This window comes from Brachycentrus maculatus, unplaced genomic scaffold, assembly GCF_059751285.1.
Source record: "Brachycentrus maculatus isolate JH-2025_06_01 unplaced genomic scaffold, ASM5975128v1 h1tg000452l, whole genome shotgun sequence".
Classification (NCBI taxonomy): Eukaryota; Metazoa; Arthropoda; class Insecta; order Trichoptera; family Brachycentridae; genus Brachycentrus; species Brachycentrus maculatus.
In genome coordinates, this window is record NW_028281199.1 from 1,109,539 (window position 1) to 1,136,013 (window position 26,475).

General features: G+C 34.7%; 2 protein-coding genes across 6 annotated transcripts in view; both read left to right on the forward strand.

The window, feature by feature from the left end:
* LOC148302443 (uncharacterized) overlaps positions 1-7,325 on the forward strand; it is a 194,517-nt gene extending 187,192 nt beyond the window's left edge. For 4 of the 5 annotated variants that reach the window (XM_088271589.1, XM_088271593.1, XM_088271588.1 and 1 more), the window contains exons 11-12: positions 5,504-5,703; positions 6,178-7,325. In XM_088271589.1, coding sequence (XP_088127715.1) covers positions 5,504-5,703; positions 6,178-6,577 — 600 coding nt within the window. In that variant the 3' untranslated portion in view covers positions 6,578-7,325. The remainder of the gene's footprint in view (positions 1-5,503; positions 5,704-6,177) is intronic. The other variant, XM_088271590.1, reaches the window with a different exon arrangement.
* Positions 7,326-11,964: 4,639 nt separating this feature from the next.
* LOC148302444 (aladin-like) lies at positions 11,965-21,830 on the forward strand. Its single transcript, XM_088271622.1, has 6 exons — positions 11,965-12,226; positions 12,306-12,895; positions 15,418-15,627; positions 17,592-17,752; positions 19,697-19,898; positions 21,261-21,830. Exons 1-6 carry the CDS (start codon positions 12,104-12,106, stop codon positions 21,412-21,414), a joined length of 1,440 nt encoding a protein of 479 aa, XP_088127748.1. The 5' UTR covers positions 11,965-12,103; the 3' UTR covers positions 21,415-21,830.
* The last annotated feature ends 4,645 nt before the right edge of the window (positions 21,831-26,475 follow it).

Genomic DNA, 26,475 nt, shown 5'->3' on the forward strand with positions numbered 1-26,475 from the left:
TACCCGCTATAGGGCAGAAAGTGTTGTTTTTGCATTTTGAAGAAAACGTATTGTTTAATAATTTTTTTAAAGTGAACTAAATATTTTTCGAATGGAGAAAAAATATTCAGGTTTTACCTAAAAAGATCTGTTGCACAGTAAAAAGTTCAATAAGTGGCTTGATATTTATTTTTAATACATTTTATTATCTTTTTAAACTTTAATAACGATTTTCTGAAAAATCAAGTTTTTTTATGTATGACGTTGTTGAAAGGAGTAAGCGATATGTATAATGTCCAGATATAATTATAACCTTCAACCAGCGCATAAATCTTTAATCTCTCTCGCTACTTCATAATATGTATTATTCACAACCTCAATGCACCTAAATATCTTGTTGACAATTTTATATACGTCTCAAATCATGGTCCATCATTTCGTACTTCCCAAGAAAGAACACTTTCCATTCCTCGACATCATTCTTCATTCTTCAGTAATTCCTTCTCTGTCTAAGCTGCCAGACTATGAAATGAATCACCCCTCCTTGTAAAGAATGCACCTTCTCTAATAACGTTTACTTTATATCTTTCTTTTCTTTCGTGTAACAAAATGTGCCTAATAAAAGTGACGCGTCATTGTTATTTCATTCCCGATTTTCATCCAATTATCGATAGTCGAATCGCCGCCTAAGAATTCACTTAAAAAATAATCGGTGTAAGTAATCCATGTACGTAGTGATTTTTTACTTTCCAGTAATCGATATACGGTAAAGTTTTACTTTTAACTAACAAAGTGTTAGATATCACGACGTGTCGAGGTAATTGTGCCGGAAGCGTTTATGAGGTGTGACGAATTTTTACATCAACGCATTTTTTCGTTCACTAACAAAATAGAAAATTTTAAAATTTTCATGTAATTTTTCGGCTTTGATTACAACGCACCAATTTACAAATATTTAGGTGTTTAAATAAATGTTTTTATTTTAGAATTTCACAGCGAAATTGCCCATACAATAATCGATTTAATTTTCATAACATATTTTTATTATTTAATAATACGATGTACGGAAGGGAAATTTTATCCATTAAAATATAATTCGGTATATCGAGGTTTTACAGTGATGATTTTTGTAAATTACTTATTTAATTTACTCTTTCTCGGTAGCTTGCTTTCCAAATATCATTTCTATAGTTAAACATTTTATGATATTATTTCCTATATCGTTTATGAAATGTTGCTACAAGTAGTAAGATTCTTAAATCTAATACAGTAAAAGTGGTCATTTTGAACGCTAGTACAAGCAAAAAAATAAATATTGATATCTCAACTGAAGTTTCTCTATGGAATTCTGAGTATTTACTGAGCTTACGACCTGTCATAGCCTAATTTAAGTGATTACTTTATACACATGTAACATTCATCATTCTACCCATGATTGACGACCACACTACTCAAATTTCGGAAATTGTATTTATTTTTTAAAGTTTCATTTATTTCCTTAAGTATAATAGTTCTCGACACCATCTATAGTGTAGTCGATTAAGTTTTTTTAATAAGCAAAGACCTTTGTGAAATATATGTAAGATTCTTCCTTAACTATTTTACATATCGCTCACTCCTTTCAAGAACGTCATAAATCAAAAAACTTGATTTTTCAGGAGAACGGTTTTAAAGTTTAAAAATATAATACAATGTATTGAAAATAAATATCAAGCCACTTATTGAACTCTTTACTGTGCAATAGATCTTTTTAGGTAAAACCTGAATATTTTTTCTCCATTTGAAAAATATTAAGTATATTTTAAAAAAAAAAAAAAACAATACCTTTTCTTCAAAATGCAAAAATAACACTTTCTGTAAATATTAATTTTTAATTAATGTTTTACATTGTAAATACCACTATTTCTCAAAATCTACTGTGACACGTGTTTCGATGCATTCCGCATCATTTTCAAACACCGTAAATATTAAGTTAAAAATATACCACTTTTGCTGGGATATAGTACATTTTCTGGCATTCCGAAAACATGCACAACGGAAAATTGATGATTTTTGATATATGACGTTGTTGAAAGGAGTGAGCGATATGTACTTAGGGTCTGGCCTGCTGACGGTTGAAAGGTCAGTGTGACTAAGCGAAGGTTAAAAATAAATAAGCGAAGGTTAAGTTAAAAATATGCCGCTTTTGCTGGTATATAGTACATTTTCTGGGCATTACGAAAACATGCACAACTGAAAATTGACGATTTTTTATTTATGACGTTTTTGAAAGGAGTGAGCGATATATGCTAGGAGACGCTTAAAAGCATAATTTTAAAAATTTATCTAACTTTTATTTTGACCAATTTTGTCACAATTTTCACAATATTTTAAATGTCTAAATCTTTGTTCACAAACCTTACTTACAATAATTAAAGAAAACACTTCGTTTTTTACCACTTGAGTTTAATTATAGACTACATGTTTCAGAAGCTAAACTTCCATCATTCAGGTCTGTATAATAACTAAAATATAAAATATAAAATTGTTCTATAAATAAGGATAGGGGGAAAGTAAGGGGAAGGGGTTAGTCAAGGAACGGAGTTTGAAAACAAAGGAAAAATTGAAAGCAATGGCGAAGAATTTTGAAACAATATATTATTTAATAAATTATTATTAGAATTCAGGTTTTTTTGTATTTCTAAATTTTCAAGATAATTCATAATTAAAATTTAGAAATACAAAAAAACCTGAATTCTAATAATAATTTATTAAATAATATATTGTTTCAAAATTCTTCGCCATTGCTTTCAATTTTTCCTTTGTTTTCAAACTCCGTTCCTTGACTAACCCCTTCCCCTTACTTTCCCCCTATCCTTATTTATAGAACAATTTTATATTTTATATTTTAGTTATTATACAGACCTGAATGATGGAAGTTTAGCTTCTGAAACATGTAGTCTATAATTAAACTCAAGTGGTAAAAAACGAAGTGTTTTCTTTAATTATTGTAACATGTCTTACCACAAAGTTAATGCCGAAACAATAAATAAAAAACCTTACTTACACTTAGAAGTTATTCATGCTCGCATTGATGTCTTAAAACAGATGGAGAAAGAAACAGAGTAATATCGAAATCGTTAAATATCATTTTATAGATATGCCTGCATTGCTTAAATTGCAATATTATTAAATCCATCAATTTTAATCTATCCTTCAGTAATACAACTAATGTCTTAATGATAAATTATCGTTACGGCTAATCGTTTCATTAAAAAAGCATCGCTTTCACTTATAATAAAAGAGAAAACTACATATTAATAAATTCCGAGAACAGCGTTATTTTTTGACAATACTTGCTTTACCAGTACATAAAATAATCCAGTGCGATTCAATTTGATTTCACAGTAATTTGAAAATAAAAATCACGAAATTATTGGGTATTCTAATGTTGATTTGATAAATGGACACGCATAAAATTGTAACGAAATAAATATGATGTTGGTCGATGTAAATTATTAGACGGTTGTACTTGCATTAATATGTTTATAGATGCATATTATGAAGCGATTTAATGCAACTGTTTTTTCGATTTTTGCAACAGTGAAACGTCTAATACCGTTTTAATAAGCTCTGCACTAAAATATTTCGCTGTAATCGGACATGCAGTATATATTTATTGAGGAATCTATTATTTTGTATACTGTTAATCGAACTAACTAGATATCGACGCTGTAAAATGAAACAGCTCTAAGGAACAATTACATATAAAACGAATCTCATTTTCGTTAATATTTTATTAAATATTAGTGCATCAAGGCCTTTTTTAAGCTACTCATCGTCCAAATAAATCTAAATCTAGTAACGGCTTATGCAACACCACTTATCATGTCTCTACTTAGCCTTCAACTTTATAAGTTTGAAAGCCTAATCTTACTTGTGAGTGATTTTACTCTTTATATTTAATGTTAGGTACTATAATTTTATGTAGTTCATGAGTGATTATTTTAGACACAAACAAACGCTGCAAGCTCCAGAATCCAAAGATCGAATAATGTAACGGCTTCTTTTAAACAAGTCGTTATTTCATTCGATCGCCCATGTCTAATTTCAGTCAAATCTTTAAATGCCCCATCAAGCCTTTTCGCCTTCCAGTTTCGTATTAACATAATTATGAAACTATTTTTTTTTCTTTATTCTAACTGACTGGAACTCTATATAGTCCAGACGAATTAAGTCTATTTTATTCACAACATTTTGAGTGTGTCCAAATGATTGTTCACAAATTTGGGTTTTCTTTATTTCGAAGTTATTTGCCTTAACCCGCATATGACAGGTAATAATATGCATATGATGTTGTTGCCAGTGTTAAATCTTATTTTTAAATAATAATAAATATTTAATAGAAAAAATGTGTTTAGCTTTATCATTTAAGAGATTATGACCGCAATTCTAGAATCAGGGTTAGAAAGAATGGCGATTTGAAAAGTCAAAAACAGATAAAACGTGCAAATATGTTATTTTCGATATTATGCGGCACACGAAACCATAGATAAATTCTGACAATTAGGTTTACTATTGCAACAATACGAGTAGGCCCTCTAGAGCGGTAAATTATTATTCCACGTTGATCGAATCGGTTTCTGCGTCTCAACAATTAGTAACCAGTCATGTAAATGCATGATTTTTTTAATTACTATACCGGCAATGTGGCGATCACAAATCCCGTTAGTATTTGACCTAACAAAAAAGTTATTACGACGATCCTCACTCCTACCTAAAACCATGATTATCTAGGAAACTAGCGTCCCTCTGTATCCCATGTCCTGAAAACTGAGACCTTCTTTCACATGCGAGTTCTCGGCAGCATCTATGGTTCAGTTGAGCAATTTTTTAATTATTTTTTTTTTGACATCTCAGAGTGCTGTGGTGTTCTATTCTATCTTTTTTGACATCACATCAAAGATGAAGAAGAATATGTAAGTCTGGGCATTTACGGGCCTGGTCAAACCAGCCTATGACGACCGTCATAGACTGGTTTGAGTGATCAAACTGAGTGTAAAGTTACACACGTGTAACATTCACCAATTCTTCTCATGATTGACAACCACACTACTCAAATTCTTGAAAGTTCTATATACATTGTACAAGAATCACAAGAATTTTCACTAGTGACATCTATTGGTACGACGAAGAAGCTTTTTTATTGAGCAGAAACTCTTATATTTGACACACTAAAATGTTGTTAATTTTTTAATTAGTTGAAACCCCTACGAAACGAAGATCTAAGATTCTTCCCAAGTTCTTAATATACTAGGAGAGGCATGGTCGTATTTTGACCATGTGTATGACAAAATTATCAAAAACCAGTTTAAAATTTGAAACAGATTATCAATGAAAATCTAGACTACGTTGTTGAAACATTAACTTTCGTATGTAATCGTTGTCCCACTTTGTGCAAGGATTGTGTGGGCATATTGTATTACCCCACTTGATAGCATCTTCTGAGCTTTATTAAATGTGTAAACCCTCTTATCGCACCAAGCAGATTCCTGAGCGGGATCCAACCGGCAACATCATCCCGGCGTGGAAGCGCCAGATGCTGGCCAAGAAGGCGGCCGAGAGGGCGCGCAAGGAGCTGGAGGAGAGGCTGGCCAAGGAGGCGGAGCAGCGCCGCCTGCAAGCCATTCCCGCTTGGAAGAGGCAGCTGCTTGCCAAGAAAGAGGAAGCAGACAACAAGATCAAGTGAGTAGTCATACCGGATTAGGACTAGAAGAGAGACTGCCTAAATAAAGGGAATACAACATAAAATGTTAACCTCTCCATGAAGCGGCGTGATGGTTAATTTGTTAGTTAGAGTAGACTGGCGTCGCGGATTCGATTGATCGTCGCTGATGATAATATTTTTAGTTGTTATTTACTGCTTTGGCATTTAATTTGTAGAACTCCATTTTAATTTATGTATTAATGGTTAAATCAAACACAGATTTTTTTGAGTCTACTAAGTTAGTAGACTCAAAAAGTCTGTGTTTGATTTAACAATTAATACATAAATTCAGTTGTTATTGTCAATTAATATCAGCTTAAAACAACAATAACAAAATGTTCATAATGTAATTGTTGTAGACTTCATAAAAACCAAAGAGAAAATGTTACCACCTATTTACATCAATTCTATGATGCTACACATATTGAATTAAAATAAATATGTTTTTACAGATCCACAATTTATACACCTCGTGTGGTAGACGAGCCTCGGAATGGATTTCATGACACTGACAACTGCTGGAGAAACCACTCTCCCTACTCTCCTCATCAACGAGCTGTTTCTATCGACAATATCAACCTCGCTGTAGATACAGAAGACAGAAATGGACATTATTTTGGTGACAAAGAAAACCATGATTTACACAATGGCCATTCTAAAACTAACGGTGATATCAAGACAAACGGCGAAGCTAAAACTAACGGAGAGGCGAAGACCAATGGAGTTGGAATAAACGGAAATAGTAAGGCAATGAATGGAAAGAAAAACGACGATTCAGATGATGATATTCAAATTATACCATGGAGAGCACAGTTGAGAAAAACAAATAGCAAATTGAACTTGCTAGATTAAGTTGTACGATAACACCTAATTGCACCGTATAGCTAACCTATTATGTATTAGTTTTTAGTGCAGTATGCAAATGCCTTTATGTATTATAACATATTACCTGCCAATATTGAGAATTATAGTAAATTATAGCTTGAAAAGCAACTTAAACTTTAAATTTTCATGTAAGGAACACAATTGTATGTAAATACTTATAAATATTATCGACTTTTTATGTGATGTGAAATTAAAACATAAAACCTTCTTATACATTCTTCTTAAATGTGACCAATGTACATTTATTTTCTAGTTTTACAATACAAAGTTTTCATTATTACATCAAATGGCTTTATGTATTTCTGAGAACAAATACTAATTGACAAAAAATAAAAAAATTTCATTAGGTATTTCATTTCACTCTGCTTTCCTGATATCACAGTCAATTTAAATATTAATAGAAAATTATATCTATGTATTACATATATGTAGGTATGTATATATCATTGACTTAAACTCAGATAATCATTTTATAATTATATTCACATACTTTACGATTCCTTGTTTAGATTACATATTTGTTAGTTGATAAAAAAATCAAAATGCTAAAAAGTATAAAATAATAAAGCAAGTTGAAAGTGTAATTTTAAAGACGTAATGGAATAGAATTATTGAATTTTCTTTTATTTTTTTTCAGATAAATGATTGATGTTATTTTTATCTAATTCATATATTTATGTAATCGAATTTGAAAGTAAATAGATATGTTTTAACAGTTTTTTTTTATTGTATTCTTAATATATTCAAAAAAGAAAAATACAGTTGCAGAAATGTAAAAATAATATATATTTAATAATTATAAAAAATATTACTACATGTATATTTAACGTTATATACCAAATACCCATTAAACGTAAATAGGTATATTATTTTTTACAGTATAAGAAATTGTATGATTGACTTCAATCAATCAATACTGATATGTATATTAAAGTAATATTATATAATTCAAAGTTATCAATGAAATACAATTAGTAAAGAAAGTTATAAAAAGTGAGTCTATAATAATTTTAATTGTGCAAGTTTAAAAATTTACATACGTAATGATTGTGTTTTTACAGTTTTATTAATGTACTCATTGCTTATTTCTATTTACTAATATTAAAATCATCAATTGCGTGTCCTAGCAATCATTAAAATGTGTGTAAAATATTATTATCTTCAATAATAAAATCAATATAAGTAAGTATTTTTTAATAATGGAGCATACTTCCCGCGAAGTTTTACTATGAAAGTCGTTAAATTTAAGAATATTAACCAATGTTTGTTGCAATATTAGGCATAAGTTCGAAATTACATTACATATTAATATAATAAACATAGTTGAAAAGCTAGCTATAGTGTGATAGAATGCAGATATACATCGTAGCTGGTTACATAATTATTTCTGTGAATATATTTATGAAATATGTACATATTATTATGTCTTATCCCCATAAATTGTGTACAGAATACCCTATTGGCGACTGCCAACTGGATTTTTTTTACAAAGAACATCTGATACTTAAACTATAAAATAATAGTTTAAAAATGTGTTATTTTACGGTCTGCATTTAAATGTTAGTTCCAAAACTGTAAAATACTTATAAGATCTCACCATTCAATAAGAATCCACATGATTTTCTCATATCTATTGTGTAACTTCCCAAGTACTTAACAATACTTAAGTATTAATGCTACTATGTACTTATTTTTAATTAATTTTTCTACATACACTGACAATCCCAAAATATTACATGAAAAAATACTAATATAATATAAGTCTGAAGTTATGTGGTTTGTGCCTTGATGTATGCATATGAATGTGAACGCTTTGGTATTTCTTTATATTATTCAAGTACATCTGTGCTAATGTATGAATGTAAAATATGTTATTTTAATATATAAGAACTTTTTAAATAACCTTTTTCATACGTTTTTGACATGTTGGAGAAATAAATATGAAGATAAAACAAATAATGTGTTAACTTTTATCCCTCCATTTAAATTTTATCAAAACTTTGAAATGTACATTCAAAAACATTTTTTTTAATACATATATAAATGTTAGATTATATTACTAATCATATACATGGATACATTTTTCATGCAGGTAACTTTTACTTTTTTTTTGTACAATTTGAGGTTTCATTATTCCCGCTATAGAGCCTTCAAATTATGCAAACGCATTACTGCATTCAATCACATAAATATTTCGTAAAATGTACTGAATAACAGAATAATCACAAATATTTTTTTCAATCCCTTTAAATATAATGATATGGATAGCATAAAACTTTTTTTAAATACGTAAGTCTATTAACTCGCAGTGGATTCACAATAATACTGTCACATTAATAAAAATTACTGCGGAAGCTAAACTGGTAATGCTTAACTGAGTCTAAGACTATGAACTGTAATGTATGGAAGTGAACCATGGAGCTGACAAACTAAAGATATAGGTAGACTGTATGGGCGCTTGTGCACTACACGGAATTTTACCGTCCAGCTGTCCGTTTTTTTTGCAAATAAAAGCGAATACGACAGTTTAGCGTGATCGAGTTCATGCGCACTGTGATCACACACTGATCAAACGCACCGATTCGCTAATCATCCGTTTTTTCATGCTAACCGGACTGCCAGACAGTAAAATTCCATGCAGTACACAAGTGCTGTATGTAGTTAAAATGCAATCATTCAGACTAATGAATAGCAAAACAATATATGATGTTCGAATGAAATAATGAAAGAATGCAAGGCTAAGATAAGCATTTTTCAATAAAATTAAAAAAAGTGTGTCGAGATGGTTTGGACACGTGGAACGTGCGAGTGAGAAAAGAATGGTTAAACAAATATACGAGGTGAATTTAGTTTGAAATGGGACCAGAGGAAAACTTAGCATGATCAAGTTTTTCAAATACATAATAAACGTGGTCAGGTCAGGAGTTAGAATAATCGGCGGGTATGTATGAGGAGATGGATGAATGTGGAAGAGGCAAACAACGTTTGCGAAGACAGACCAGTATGGCATTTCATTCTCTCTGCCCACCCCTGCAGAGAAGCAGCCTGATGGTCAATTGGATATTATTATAAGGTTATTTTCACCAGCCATTGAATCTCATTAAAATAAAACATCCAGACAGAAAAAAAGACTACAAATTTATGAAAATAAATAATATTTATTTTTTATTAGTGGTAAGACAACAATGGTATAACAAATTTTGAGCAAATGTGTAGATCAGTTCTTTAACAAATATTATTTCAACCAACTTCTGGTTTTTCCTCAGTTTCATTTTGTAGATTATCGGAAGTCATATAATTTAATTCAGATTTTCTTGTGTGATATAAAACAAAGCACTTAACGTGGAGACCAACATCACATTTACAGCATCGAGTCATGGTTTTCATTTTACAGTGAAAACATCTAGTTTGTTTCCCCTGAGGTATAACATAGTGCTCCAATCCATCATATCGAACATCTTTACATCTCGTTGATGCAACACCATCAAACTCTTTCTTCACGGAAGCATCTGAAGATCGTTTTTTTAATCTACTATTCACTGTCGATGGTTTGCCATACTTGGTAAGATAATGTGTCACGACGCTTCTTCTGAATCCGAGTAGGTCCAGAGGAGATTGACTAGATTCTCTGTAAATCTGCCAAGCGTTCTGCATCGTCAGATCTAAAACGTAAGCCAGCAAAAAATGCGATGTCCATTTTTTACCTATTATCGTTATCGCGTAGAGATTAATATTTTGGTCTAGCTTATCAATACCTCCCATCGGAGAATTGTGGACTTTGGCTTGTTCCTTTATGACTTCCGAGGGGGTTTTGTGGACAGTCTGAGTTTTGCAAGCTGCTAAAGACACTCTGTTGGGGACAGGTTTCCCGTCAACATTGAGGTCTTTTAACTCTTCAATAATCCTGTGGCTACTGAAAATGTTATCGAAAATTAATGTGGGATTATTAAATTTTTTTGTGTTAATTTTTGAGGCGTACGTGAGTATTTTGTTAGCAGCTATGGCAGAGTTAAGCGATGAAAATTCAACATGGGTTTCTTCAATGTGATCGAACCAAACGCAGTATCCGGAGCTAGTGCAACCGCACCAAACCTTCATAGTCTTAGTTTTGGTAAACTGCCTCAGTCCAGTGGCTTGTCGGTAGTATGGAACTCTCAGTTCGTCGACGCTGTGGCATCCGTCGGCCGGAGCGAGCTGTGAGAACTTCTCTCGCAACCTGTCAACAAGTGTGCCGATTCTGGAAAGAGGATTCTTCCTGTCGGAGCAGAGGCTGCCCGCGGCGTGCAAATTGGTGAAGACAGTCTCGAACCTATCTCTCGGAATGGCGTTCACGACAAGAGGAAACGACGTGTCCGGAGCTCGTTCCCAGAACATTCTGACTCTAGGAAGGTCCACATATCCGCTGAGATACAAAATGCCAATCACGCACCTTATTTCCTCAGAAGTAACAGGAGCAATTTTGTCTTTTCTATGCTTAGGAATATGATTGATATACCAATTAGTTCCATCGACAAGAAGACTAAGAATATAATCATCGAGAAATAAATTGATAAAATGGCTAGGTGATTTTGTTATATCAGTATCCGAACGCAACATCTTATCCTTTTGTTTCTTCTTTACTTTAATTAGATTATCCAAATCCGATGAAATAGCGGATGATTTTCTTTTCTTTTCGGAAGATTTATTTACAAATTCATTTTGTAATTTATGGTGAAAAGCATTTTGCGTATTGGAGATTACAGGCGCCGGGTAATTTGTTACATTGATGTTTCCAGGAGAACGATGCAACAATGTAGACTGCTGAAGATGCGGTGAATCATGATGAAGATGGTAGTGAGTGGATTGCTGATGGATGTTTTCATAAGAAATATTGCCTAAGGACACGGTAGCATGATACACGTGTAAGTCATTTTGACTAATATTGTTTAGAAGATGAATATTATTCAAAGACATTTTTAAGCAGAGACTAGAATTAGCATATGGTTCATCCTGCAAATAATAATTTATTTACGTTTTGTGGCAATTCGCCGGTCTATAAACAAACGGAAAACCGCAACAAAAACCAAACGTCAAATGTCAAAACAGAACCACTTAGTTGCCAGAATATTGAATCCTCATTGCAAAATAAATGTAAGTAAAGCAGGTACTTTAGTGTAAAAACCCATTTTTTGCGTTTTAAAAACATATATATTTTTTTATTTATGTAGTTGAGTGAACGAAATTAATTAAAAAATATTTTTGATTGATAAAATGTATTTTATTCTTATATAAAATATTTTGGGATAAACTGTTTAACTTCATTTTTACATCTTTCCACCCCAGAGTAGGATCACATGACATTTTTGGCCAATCACAATTCAATGCTGGATTCAATTTCTAAACAAACGGTTTTTTCACGGCCTCATGTCTATTTTTAGAAATCCGATGTAATCGACGGCATCGGCCGTTGGCTGCATGCTTTAATTTATTTATTTTACGCGATTTAGTGTAATAATGCTTTCGCTAAACGGATTTCCCGATTTGCCGCCTTCGGGTGAAATGGCATTATGTGAAATGAATGGGATGGTTTGCTCTATGCAAAAAGAATTTGCGAACATTTCTTCGTTCACGAACTCGGTAAGATCGAATACGACGCTCTCTTGTATATTATCGAATCTGATTCTGATCGCGCTCCTTAATCATAGTAACTTTTCAGATAAATCGCCATCCGATCATCAATGTTACGAGGGAACTGTCCTGCACGAGAGATGAGGGCGTCTCTATGTATTTGGATGTCGAAGATACTCTTCTAAAGAGGCTTACTAGCGTATGGTGCAAGCAAGGGTTTATCGAGGCTCTCAAGGTGGCCGCGGATCCGCAAAACAGAAGGGAAAATAAACTGCTGATGTATCCGGCGATGTACGTGTTGAAAATTGCCAACGCGTTGACCAGGATTCGACATGTTTTCCAGCCGCATTTGAAAGATTTAGGGCCGCGATTGACGGCTATGTATTCGCACACGCGGGATTGGTCGAGTTCCCCCGTTCGCTACTTGGCGTGGCACCCTCACACAACCAAGTTAGCCGTGGTTACCGCCGACGATAATGTCAGGATTTACAGTTGCGATAGTACGATAAACCCCACGCTGAAGTGCAGTTCGCAGAGAGGCGTCTCCATGGTGGCTTGGCGGCCCTATTCTGCGTCGGAAATAGCTGTCGCGTGTGAAATTGGCGTAATCGTCTGGACCGTAGACCCGAATTCCATATTCTCCAAACCATCAGTGAGCAATGCTACCATACTAAACAGGTCAGTTTTTTTATTGTTTTATTATTATTATTTTTGTATGGGTAGACGCTCGACTGCAAAACTGGCGTCGTCGCAGGTTAGATTCCCGCCAATTGCAAAATAAATTCCAGAAAGATTTATTTTCAATTGGTTTGGGTGTTTGTGATGTATTTTTCATATTTACCTTCCCTATCCTTACTATCCTACCTACAGACAAGACTAATATTCGCTTTGCAGGTTGTTCCTTTAAAAATTAAATTTCATAATTTTTAAATCATTTTAGTTGTCCGCCTCTGTAGTGTAATGGTAAGAATGCTTGGATACCGTTGTGGAGGTCCCGGGTTCGATTCCCAGGGGGGGTGAAATAAATATAAGTGATTTTATCACTTTATAAATATTTATTCAATATTACCCTGGACTAGTACCCGAGGTGGAAGGCTGATCACCTTTCCTTCTTGTGTTAACTATCAAGATAACACTGCATTTATATGATGCAGTGCCCTATGCACCATTGGGGTGTGGATAAGGGTTTGAAGAAGAAGATTTTTAATCCTTTTATTTTAGTTTTTTTTAATCAGAGGTAATCTTCACTGGGCCGTATTGGAAAAAAGTAATTTTGTGCCGCACATGTAAAATTACACTGGTTACCTGATTAAAATTGTAGGATGTATTTTTTTATTGGCACCTGAACATACATGAAGAATATGGAAGTCTGAATGTGGGTATGTCGCTGACAGTGGTGACAACAACATTCTGCAACCGTGTGAATACCCACACAGTCATTCTAGATTAGTGTCTCATTAAAAGCAGTCACCCACTCAGAGGTCCTAATAACATTCTTCCTGCACCTGAACCCACAACACGGGGCTTATAACCTGTCATAGGCTGATTTAAGTGATCACTTTAAATACATCGCTCACTCCTTTCAAGTACGTCATAAATCAAAAAACTTTTAAAAGGGAGAACGTTTTTAAAGTTTAAAAATATAATACTATGTATTAAAAAATAAATATCAAGCCACTTATTGAACTTTTTACTGTGCAACAGATCTTTTTAGGTAAAACCTGAAGGTTTTTTCTCCATTTGAAAAATATTTAGTACATTTAAAAAAATAACTAAACAATACCTTTTCTTCAAAATGCAAAAACAACACTTTCTGCCCTGTAGCGCGTAAATATTAAGTTAAAAATATGCCTCTTGCTGGGATATAGTACATTTTTTGGGCATTCCGAAAACTTGCACAACTGAAAATTGTCGATTTTTGATTTATGACGTTCTTGAAAGGAGTGAGCGACATGTAGTATTCACCATTCCACCCATGATTGAGAACCACTCTGCTCAAATTTAAAGTTATATTTGTGCTTCAACTGATACCTTAGACATGCTATTTTTTGGCACCGTAAAAGTATAAGAGAAACATGAAATCCACTAAATGTTATAAAGGCGCTTTTTTTAGATGCTATTCTTTTCAATATATGGTTCAGTGGAAGATTGACTGAATCCAGTCGAAATGCGATCCCCCAGCCGAATGTGCGGCAAAACGATGTATGATAGATGTTCGAATGGTGAAATAAGGAGAGAATGCAAGGCTGAGATAAGCATTATCGATAAAATTAAGAAAGGTGTGTTGAGATTGAGATGGTTTGAACATGTGGAACGTATGAGTGGGGAAAGAACGGTTAAACAAATTTATGAGGAAAATGTTGGAAACAGAAGCAGAGCAAGACCGAGGAAAACTTGAGAAATTAGATGTGTCAAATACTTGTAAGCGGCCGGGTCGGGAGTCAAGATAATCGGCGTGTAGTATGAGGAGATGCATGAATGTGGAAGAAGCGAAGAATGCCTGCAAAGACATGGTGGTATGGCATTTTATTATCTCTGCCTACCCCTGTAGAGAAGCGGCGTGATGGTTTTTTTTTTTTTTTAATTACCTAACGTCCAAATGACTGAAATCTAGCTGTGGCTTATGCAACACCGATTATTATGACCCTACTCAGGCTTCAACTTTTTAAGTTTTATAGCCTATGCCTACATACTCGTGAGTGTATTTACTCTTTTTGTTTAAAGTTACTATAATTTCATGTAATTCATGAGTGAAAATTCTCAGCAAAATTCTCGATAGAGGCATAAGTTTATACCTACATTTCATTGATTCTAAGTGAAGCGATGTTACTTAGGTGTATGATTTTAGCAATGATGGTTAATTAGTATGGAAGATATTGCTGAATACCAATGAGCTCACCGATGCATTGTTGAAGTTAAACCAGCGTAAATACGTTGTCCGCCTCTGTAGCCTAATGGTCAGCATGCTCGGCGAACGTTCTGGAGGTCCCGGGTTCGATTCCCAAGGGGGGTAAAATAAATATAAGTGATTTTTTCACTGTAATATTTATTTAATATTACCCTAGACTGGTACCTGAAGCGGAGGGCTGATCACCTTTCCTTCATGTGTAAAACGATCAAGATACCACTGACGCAGTGCCCTATGCACTATTGGGGTGCGGATAAGGGTTTTATTATATTATTAAATACGTTGTCCCCAGCCCCATGCACAGTCCCGTGAGCAGCGTGTGCTGGAGCCCCGAGGGCTCTCTGCTGCTGGCGGGCTCTCCGGCGGCCTGCGAGGTGCTGGTGTGGGGGCCCGGCGGCGCGCGCTGCAGCCTGCGCCGCATCGCCGGGGGCGGCACCAGCCTGCTGGCCTTTGCGCCCGACGGCTCCCGGCTCTTCAGCGCCGCCACCTCCATGATCTTCAGGTTCTGATCGTTCTATTTTAACCAGTTTCCAGATTATCCCGAGTGTGAAACGGGCAAGGAGTTTGCATTGTTATGAGGAGCCCGAGTGCTGGTCGGGAAAATCGTATTCCGACTTCTGGTATTGATTTGCCTAAGGCAATAGTAACCCTTTCCACTCTGACCATTTTTTCTCATAACTGATCAGCTTCTCTGATCAAAAAAATGCGACGTTTCTCTACCATTAAAATAAATATTTTGTTTCCCTAATTTTGGGACACTCTGTCTGGCAATTTGTTTGACCATGTTAATTAAGATTAACTTTATTTATCTGAAATATTTTTTGGTAGAATATACTCGGGTGATAGAGAAATCAGGGATTAAAGTTATACCTGCACTGGGCCAGACATTGTGGCCCACGGAGCTGCCTACTAGAATCATACGGGCCGGAATGTCTGGCCTACAGAGTGGTAAGAGTTAATATCCGCCTCCATGGTATAATGGTTGGGGCGCATGGGCGTGCACTACACGGATTTTTACTATCTGGCAGTCTGGTTTTTTTTCAAATAAAAGCGACTACGGGAGTGTAGCGTGATCGAGTTCACGCGCACCGATCTGGAGAAAAACGGACAAGTGCATAAGCCAATCATCCGTTTTTTCATGCCCGGATATCATAATCGGACTGCCGGACAGTAAAATTCCGTGTAGTGCACAAGAGCTCTTAGCATGTTTAGCTACTGTGCTGGAGGTCCCGGGTTAAATCCCCAAAGAGTGGGGTTAAAATGAATATGAGTATGATTAACTCTATCCACGCGGCTCGCATAACCGTTTGTGTTTTTACAAAACATTCCCCACACGCGGCTGACATAACCGTTTGTGTTTTCACTTAGGTCCAAGTTTCGAACCTCAGTTCAACTTGGACGGATTTTTTCATGGTGTGGAACTTTGGATAAAATAATACGTCAATCCTTGGCCTTATGACATCTGTTGAAATATCTGACAAATAATTTGTAACATCGCAAGGATAAATAAAATAACAGATCCCTGATTTTTCTTGTGGTCGGTAATTAGTCTGCGCCATAATCATGCCCCATATCTGTCTCACTCTCGACGCTACGCATCGCCAGTGGGTAAGAGTGACACACGATGCGTGCTTTGATTTATTTATGTTACGATCTTATTTGTTTATATTACGATATATTTCAAGAATAATGTGACACAAGTGTATTATAGAGTACCAAAAAGGCACAATGAATCCCATTGAACGTTTTTGTTTAGGAAAATAAATCGTTTCTTAACTAAATACATGATAAAAGTAATCATTTTAAAAACGGCTAAATCGCAGTTAAAAGGTTAAAGAAAACACTTAGTTTTTTACCACTTGAGTTAAAAAAACTCAAGTGCTAAAAAACGAAGTGTTTTCTTTAATCATTGTAACATGTCTTACCACAAAGTTAATGCCGAAATAATAAATAGAATATGAGTATGATTTTACACTCTAATATTCATTTAATTTTTTTCTTTCGCCGATTCATTTCATTATTTTTATTTCTTTTCATTTGTTTATTATTTTTATTTCATTTTATAAAAAAAACGTAAAACATATATGGCTGACTAAGTATTGCAACCACCACTTAGTCAAGCTAGAATAAAGAGTTATTATTATTACTGTTATTATTATTACTGTTATTATTATTATTATTATTATCCTGGACTGGTCCCTGAAATGCAGGAGTGATCACCTTGCCTCCATGCAAGTAACGATTGAGATAACACTGCGTCAATACGATGCAGTGCCCTATGCACCATTGGCTGCGCGGATAGGGATTAGAAGAAGAAGAATAAATTCTTTGGAGATTTTTTTAGATCAATTTGTGAGGGGCGTTTTTTTTGCTCTCTTTTCGCCACCTGTTGATAAGCACTCCAATTATCAGCCCATGCTAAGATGTTGGAACCAATATTCATTATTGTGAAATGTTGCTGTACAGAGTTTGGGAGACGAGTCACTGGGAGGCGGAGAAGTGGACGGTGCATGGGGGCAGGGTCCAGGCGGCCTGCTGGTCTCCCAACTCTCAGGTCCTCCTCTTCGCCACTGAAGAGGAGCCTCTCATCTTTGCACTCAAATTTGCCAATGCCACCTTGTTTGCTGGTAAGTGCTTGAATTTGTACCTTAATAGCAAGGCTGATCACCTTTCCTTCGTGTATTTAAGCTTTTACCCAATTTGCCCATACCACATGCAGGCAGAAATATCCTTTGTGGATTAGTAACTTGATTTAGCTAACCTTAGCTAATCTTATCTTAATTTTATTTAAAAAATCAATGGTAACACAAATAAGCGTGCCAATGGCGGATGATGGTAAAGAGTTAGCCACAATGATAATGTATATTTTTATATTTTTTTACAAAAATGTTAGTAATATTAGTGTAACGGAGCAGCTGAGCACACGGCCCCAAAATGGATTAAATATGTGTAAACATGTCATAGGGAAGTCGACCGAGCGCACCGACATCCTCTCGCAACGGCAATCAAATATAGAATGCGCTAGGCGCGGCGCGCGCGGCGTCTTATACGTGGTGCTTAAGACCGTATTTACGTTGTGAGCGGGGAAATCGGGCGAGCGCAACGAGAACTTCTCGCCATGACCACCGAATGCGCTAGGCGCGGCGCGCGCGGCGTTTTTTATGTCGTATTTACGTTATCACGTGTTATTTACGTTGCGAGCGGCCGGCCTGGCGCAGGTTAGGGTAGGGGGAGAAGATTTCTGTCGCTCGGTCGATTTCGACGGACCGCACTGGTTATGAGCAAATAAATATCTGTGCCATTGTATGAATAAATGATTCCACTCACACCGAGCTCTGCGTTTCACTTTGATCCTCAACGACCCTGCGCTACTACTTCGATTTCGGAATCTTCTGGGACTTGACCATCACTACACCCACTGGACTACGAATCGACTACACGGACCTACAGCTCATAACTTTCGGGATTTACGACCCCGAGAGCGACGGAGCGGAGAAGTCACTGCCACACCTATACACAGTCTAGCGGTGTGTTGGACAGACGCTGTTTGTGCGACACAATTAGTATATAACCACTCACCGAGATATTTATGTGTACCGGTTTCGAGATGTACCCGTCTCTTCGTCAGGACAATCTCTCCGCACCGCTACGGTAGTATTGTTTGCATGCTGTGGACTACCACAGCTATGGACTATCACTAGATTGTCCTGACGAAGAGACGGGTACGTTTCGAAACCGGTAGACATGAATATCTAGGTGAGTGGTTATATGATATTACAAGCATTTTTGTTAAATAATAAAAAATAAAAAATTACTAACTACAAAGTATTTTTATTTTTTTATTTTTTTTGACATGTCATCAAAGATGAAGAAGAATATGGAAGTCTAGTGAAGTTCTAGTGATTCAAGAACAAGGTTTCTAAATTGGTTCATATATGTATGTATATAGAACTTCCAAGAATTTGAGTGGTGTGGTTGTCAATAATGGGTAGAATTGGTGAATGTTCACGTGTGTAAAGTGATCACTTAAACCAGCCTATGACGGTCGTCAGCCCCGTAAATGCCCAGACTTCCATATTCTTCTTCATCTTTGATGAGATGTCAAAAAATAATATGAAAATAACTCCTGTAATTGGAGATAATCCAGATTTTGTGAACAAGTATTTGGACACACTCAAAATGTTGTAACTACAAAGTAAATGCTTTAAATGTTAATAATGAGAATATCTTCTTCTTCTTTATTTAGGACTATGTCCTGTTATTCTCCAGTCTGGTATTCGGGAAGTGGAAGACCAGCTGTCTCTCCATCGTTTAGGTGGTCTTCCTGGGAGTATGTTACCTCTTATGCTGCTGTTTGCTGCTATTCTCACCACTGGATCCGAACTTGCTCTTCCCACATGGTTTCTCCAGAAACCTCTTCTTTCTCTTCCCCATCACACAACATCGCAGATTTTTCTTATTTTCGAGTTTCTTACTCTGTCGCGAAGTATTAGGCCTGCAATGGTTCGTAGAGTCTTCATTTCGGTTGTTCTAAGAAGGGATTGAGAGTATGATAGTGAATATGTTTTCAGAAGATAAGAACGTTCCGGCCGCCGCCGCACCTGTGATCGACCTCACCAAGGTGGAGTTGGAGAATGGGGAGGTAGCCGGGGGCAGAGTCCTGGAGCTCCTGTGGAGCCCCCAGGGACACCACATCGCCATGACGTTCAAGGAGTCGCCGGTGGTCGCCATATTCAACACCAACATCCAGAACACCTTGCAGATCACTCCTTGGTAAGGAACACCTCCTATAAAATAAAAATTATGTCATTTTTTCCACATAATTGTATCATAAATTATCAAATAAAATAAAAACCATGTGATTTTTTCCACATGGATTTTATTTGACCACCAACCGGGTTTCGTCGTAACTGACATCATCAGGCTGGTGTGAGGCTACACAAAATTCTATGTTATATACACAGCAAGGCAGGAGTTGAAAACCATGATTTAATATAATTTTTCTGACAAAATGAATTTAAATTGAATGAATGAGTTTAAGTATTGTATCATAATAATAATTACATGTAAGTCACGGTATAGGTTTTAGGCATGATTTGATATAATTTTATGTTCTAAATGGATTTTGTATGTGAATTTAAATACCATATGTATATTTAAATCTGGTAATGTTGGTAACCTCTTCTACTGCTCATTAGTATGGGGAAGTCCTGTAATCCCTGAAACATGACAAATTTTTCGGCAGTTACTTCTGATCGACATGACATTTAAGTATCTATTGTTTGTCCTCCGGACTGAAGTTTTTACCGGTTCCCTGCCTCAAGTGCGTTGATGCACTCTCCAATGCCATGCCTGCCAGGCCGCCCATACAAAATTAGAGTGTAAATGCACTCATCTTTGTGCTTGGTTCTAGCCTGTATCAAGCACCTTTTTTTAAATAGTGAAGGACGTTGGTACCATTAACTAGGTCAGAACACAAAATGCTCAACCCTCTTCTAGTACAATGGAAGGCCCGCTGACGACGGTCAACAGTCCGCCTTCTCCTGAGGAGTTTTACGTGGTTTCCTCCCAGCAATGAGCTAATGCTGAGAAGTTCCTGATTGGCCCGTACTAGATTATCCCTCCTGTTCCCAACACAAATTAAAATAAAACATTAGCTAGAAGAAATGAAAATCCACTTATTAAAATTAAAGTTGTATATAAGGTAAATAAATAAATAAACTCCAATCTTTAAAAAAGTCACCATTTAATAATTTTGAATATGAAACGCGTGGTGTACATATCAACACCACACAGTCCACATATTTAAGTCTTTTAAATATCGTTTTAATATACACACAAAATAATAAACTTTTTTATTAATTGATTCGGCAGTCACTTTGTGGTAAATTTTACTTATTTAATTCAATATTTGTTAAAATCTTGTGTGACACGGTTTTCAATGCATTCTACATCATTTTCTTAGTATCATACGGTGTTTGAAAATTATGCGGAATGCATCGAAACACGTGTCACAGTAGATTTGAACAAATAGTGGTATTTACTAAGTAAAATAAAAACTAAAAATAATATACTTTTGTTAGATTTTACTTTTTTTAAATCCCGAATCATCGGCATGTCTTTTTTCCTTTTCAGCTGTTTCCTGTCCGGAATCGGCAATGAGGTAGCCAACGTGATAGCATTCCAGAACAACTTCGAAGAGGGTGTGTGCCTCACCGTCGGCTGGTCCAGTGGCAGAGTTCAGCACTTCCCTATTCTGTATGCCAGCGCGGACGCTCACCCTCGGTAGCCTAGATAAGTGGAAACATGTATCGGAGAATAAAAATATTCAAGGCCACGTGTCCTTCTAAACACTCGAGTACTATAATCTACGGTGACGATGAATATCTTATATTTTGTATATTAAAAGCATTGTTAACATTGTGGTATAATATAACGCTCTATAAAATTCACCAATCTAATCATTCATCGTTCAATAAAAGTGGTGTTACACAAAGTGAACGATGAATGATAAGGAGAGTGTTATGAATATCTTATTTTAACAATTAATCGGACAATTTTTATAGACGGTCCGTACTGTCCATTGATATTTTTAGTAAACAGTTATTTTTTGTAAGCCCATCCGTGGGTTATGGGTGACTCCCATCAAGCTTCTTACATCAATTGAAAATTCATTAGAATATCGTCATAATGTAAAAAAAAAGAGTAATGCCTGAAAATACTCACATTACACACTAAATGTGTCGGATGTAAATGGACTTGATATTTTTTTGATTAAATTTGTCAATGAAACTTTTTGCATATAAGTGACTAGTTTTGTTGCCAGTCTTAATTGCTACCATTAAACTTTTCAATCTTATCTCGGTAATAATATGTGGTGCATCTTCAGATTACATATTAAAGTAAAATCAAGAAAATACCCAATTACGTATAAAATAGGAACGTATTTTAACTGTTTGATTTGGATGGCCCCCGGAGCACCCTCATGGCTGGTTCGGGTGTGGGTGTGCATGGAATTGCGTCTTTCAATAATCAGAGTTCAAGCTTCGCGGGGCTCTCAGCTGCAGCTTTCTCGGTGGTGACAGCCTTGTATAACTCCATGAAATCATTTGGAAAGGGTATCACTTAGTTAATGACTGCTTCGATTTCGGGAAAATGCTTGGATCATGGGTCCTGCAGAAGAACACTAGTAATTGATGAGCGATGACAACGACACTTCACTCCACAGTCTGTTACTCAACAGGGCGATCAGATAATCAATGTGTTACTTCTTCTTTAGTCTTCTGTCCTCCACTGCTGGGTGTGGACCTCTTCCGTATTCATCCATTTTTTTCGGTTGCTGCTTGCAGCCAATTTCTATCCCCCACAGCGTCTATGTTGTCGGACCATCTTTTTAAGGTCTTCCGAAGTCCCTTCTATTCTCCCAAGGTCTCCATCTCAAAATTTTAGGGGTCCACCTTGTGGGGTCCTGTCTCACAACGTTTCCCGCTCATTGCCACTTGAGTCTTACTACTAGTAAGACTTTATGTGTTACCATTGACTTGAGAACTCAAGTTTTAATGGTGAGGCCTCGGGTAAATCATGAACAATTTTTTTACATTCGTCCACCGACACATTTGTAAATAAATTGCCTACATGAAATGATAGTTTCATTTGATTTGGGGGTATCTATAATGTAAAATCTATCTCTTGTAATTTTTCAACTAATTCATTGCTATTGTCGATTGTGTGTTAGGTGAAAATGTTATCAAAATTTAATAACCGGCTTAATTTTTTAGAAACTTGAATAAATCATGAACAATTTTTTTACATTCATCCACCGACGCATTTTAAAATAAATTAACGAAACTAATTTGGAGGTATCTATAATGAAAGATTCTTGTAATTTTTCAACTAATTCATTGCTAATTTATTATTAGATTAAAACCAATATTTTTAGCTTTTCCACTTTTTTTTCTTTCAAAAAAAAAAAAAAAAAAAGTGGAAAAGCTAAAAATATTGGTTTTAATCTAATAATAAATTAAAAATGCAATTCCATCACGAAGTGTCAGTGGATAATATAAATCTATTAATTCATTGCTGTTGTTGATTGTGTTTTAGGTGAAAATGTTATTAAAATTTAATAACCGGCTTAACTTTTTAGAAACTTGAATAAATCATGAACAATTTTTTTACATTCATCCACCGACGCATTTTAAAATAAATTAATGAAACTTATATCAAATTCAACTAATTTGGAGGTATAGACAATGTAAGATCTATCTCTTGTAATTTTTCAACTAATTCATTGCTGTTGTTGATTGTGTTATAGGTGAAAATGTTATTAAAATTTAATAACCGGCCCAACTTTTTAGAAACTTGAATAAATCATGAACAATTTTTTTACATTCATCCACCGACGCATTTTAAAATAAATTAATGAAACTAATTTGGATGTATCTATAATGTAAAATTCTTGTAATTTTTCAACTAATTCATTGCTATTGTTGATTGTGTTTTAGAAAATTTAATAACCAGCTTAATTTTTTAGAAACTTGAATAAATCATGAATAATTTTTTTACATTCATCCACCGACGCATTTTTAAATAAATTAATGGAACTAATATCAAATTAAACTAATTTGGAGGTATCTATAATGTAAGATCTATCTCTCGTAATTTTTCAACTAATTCATTGCTATTGTCGATTGTATGTTAGGTGAAAATGTTATTACAATTTAATAACCGGCTTAATTTTTTAGAAACTTGAATAAATCATGAACAATTTTTTTACATTCATCCACCGACGCATTTTAAAATAAATTAATGAAACTCCTATCAAATTAAACTAATTTTGAGGTATCAATAATGTAAGATCTATCTCTTGTAATTTTTCAACTAATTCATTGCTACTGTTGATTGTGTTTTAGGTGAAAATGTTATTAAAATTTGATAACCGGCTTAATTTTTTAGAAACTTGAATAAATCATGAACAATTTTTTTACATTCATCCACCGACGCATTTTAAAATAAATTAATGAAACTTATATTAAATTAAACTAATTTGGAGGTATAGACAATGTAAGATCTATCTCTTGTAATTTTTCAACTAATTCATTGCTGTTGTTGATTGTGTTTTAGGTGAAAATGTTATTAAAATTTAATAACCGGCTTAACTTTTTAGAAACTTGAATAAATCACGAACAATTTTTTTACACTCATCCACCGACGCATTTGAAAATAAATTTATGAAACTTTTATCAAATGAAACTAATTTGAAGATATCTAAAATTTAAGATCTATCTCTAGTAATTTTTCAACTAATTTATTGCTATTGTTAATTGTGTGTTTGGGTGAAAATGTTATTAAAATTGATTTGCCGGTTAGTCCATTTTTTTCGGAAACTTTAGTAAATCATGAACAATTTTTTTACATTTGTCCACTGGCACAAATTTGTAAATAAATTGACTATATCAAATGAAACTAATTTGGAGTTATCTTTAAACTTTGAACTGCGTTTAATTTCTTTCCGAGAGACGCCCGTGTGTGGCGGTATTGTCTTTTTTTTAAATGATTACTTTTATAATTTTTGTCTTTTATTTTGTATGGACACATACACGACACGTTCTATGTGGATTTTTACTCTTTGCAGTTTTCGGAACGTATGCTTTTTAGTGTTAATCAATCTTAAGGATTTATCAGCAGACATCTGCTGATAAACCCTACATCTACATAGATGGACGATTAGACTTTTCTTTAAATTACACTTTTATGGTATTTTTCAATTAACTGTCTAATTGCAGCTAACTGAAATTCAGAAAGACTTATCTTTTTTTGCATGATAAACGTATGCAAAATATGCGCATTTAGTAAATATAAGTCTATGAAATGGAAAAAAAAACTTTTTTGTACCACTTTATTTATTTTCTCATACAGCTCAATCTACTTAACATTGTATCAGCCTTATCAACAAGGCCCATACTTTTATTATAATCGATCACACATTTAGGCTTTTAATAGTATGGTAGACCCTGTGTATGTGGTATAACGGAGGTCACCAATTTGGAAACCCAGTGTGTGGGTTATTGTGCGGGAAGCCAGAGCAGGATATTTGAAAGAAAATGCTTACTTACAGTTCTTACACTTTGATTACGATTTGATATTAACTTATTATAATTTATCTAATTGATTATTGAACATTGAATGAAATATGAAGCTAAAATATACGTTCTTTAACAATCAAGCGATGGCAGGCGATTCTCGCCCCCGCGCTCCGGTTGGCTGCTTTTGTTGAATCCGCTCAGTGTCGTCAACCTGACAGTAGCAGTATAATTCAGTGTTGTCAACCTGACAACACCAAATGGCGTCGCCAGACGGCTACAATAGTTAAGTTGTGAGTGCCTGCTAAACATGGGGTTTGTCGACTACTATCAGGCTCTACAAACTGCTAATGATTTACATATCTAGCGTTATAATTATTCGCTCCATAAAAATCAGCTCTTGAGAACGCTTTGGTTGAATCTTTAGCTAAAATGGTATGTTCAATGCACGGTAGAATAAAATATCGTACTGACAGATTATACCTTTTATTGATACAAATTACAAACTTAACTAAACTTAAAATGATAGAGGGTGGAAATACTTAAATTGAAACAATGGAATATAATTTGCGAGTCCAGGACCAATTATTGCAAAACAAACTGTCCTTTACTACAGTAATCATTCAATAAGGTTGTCACCACTGAACCACACATTCCTAGTTCATTTTCACGCGTTGTTTCTATTCCTTTTCCTGTATAGATTGTGAAATCTAAAATGTATCCTGTAAGTACATCACATAACATAAACGTTTTTATCCCAAACGTGTGCCGTTTAGACGGAATATACTGCTTAAAATTAATCCTGCCTTTAAAAACAATCATACTTTCAACTGTGCATAAGTTTTGGAATGGCATGAAAGTGTTTTTAAAATGATTCGAGTGTAATGTACCATAATTTTTATTCTGAACTTGTAACGCGATTATCACAAAAATGAAACATTAGCAGCAAAAGTTGAAATCGGTCATGGGATATTGTTTGTGGATCGGTTGACCAATGCTCTTGAATTGTCAGGTGACTATTTCTCGTCATCAGCATGACAAGCGCTTCAAATATGCATAATTCAGCGCTAAAAGTTTCGAACCAGTTTCTGATTTTCGATTTTTGGGGTGAAGTTCTTACACCCTATTTCATGCTAGGGCAAAATTATTTTGCTAACAATTTTGTCTGTGATATTTTATTGTAGAAGTGCTCGAAAAATTTTAATTCACACGAATCTTTTGATAATGATAATTCAGGGTTTATTCCAGAAAAACTATCAAAATCATGTAAT

What these genes read in the sequence shown, in the direction of transcription:
- LOC148302444 (XM_088271622.1), top strand. Translation starts at nt 12,104, where the DNA reads ATGCTTTCGCTAAACGGATTTCCCGATTTGCCGCCTTCGGGTGAAATG. An exon ending in CAATGCCACCTTGTTTGCTG is followed by an intron (nt 17,753 to 19,696) that starts GTAAGTGCTTGA and finishes ATATGTTTTCAG; the next exon opens with AAGATAAGAACGTTCCGGCC. An exon ending in ACCTTGCAGATCACTCCTTG is followed by an intron (nt 19,899 to 21,260) that starts GTAAGGAACACC and finishes TTTCCTTTTCAG; the next exon opens with CTGTTTCCTGTCCGGAATCG.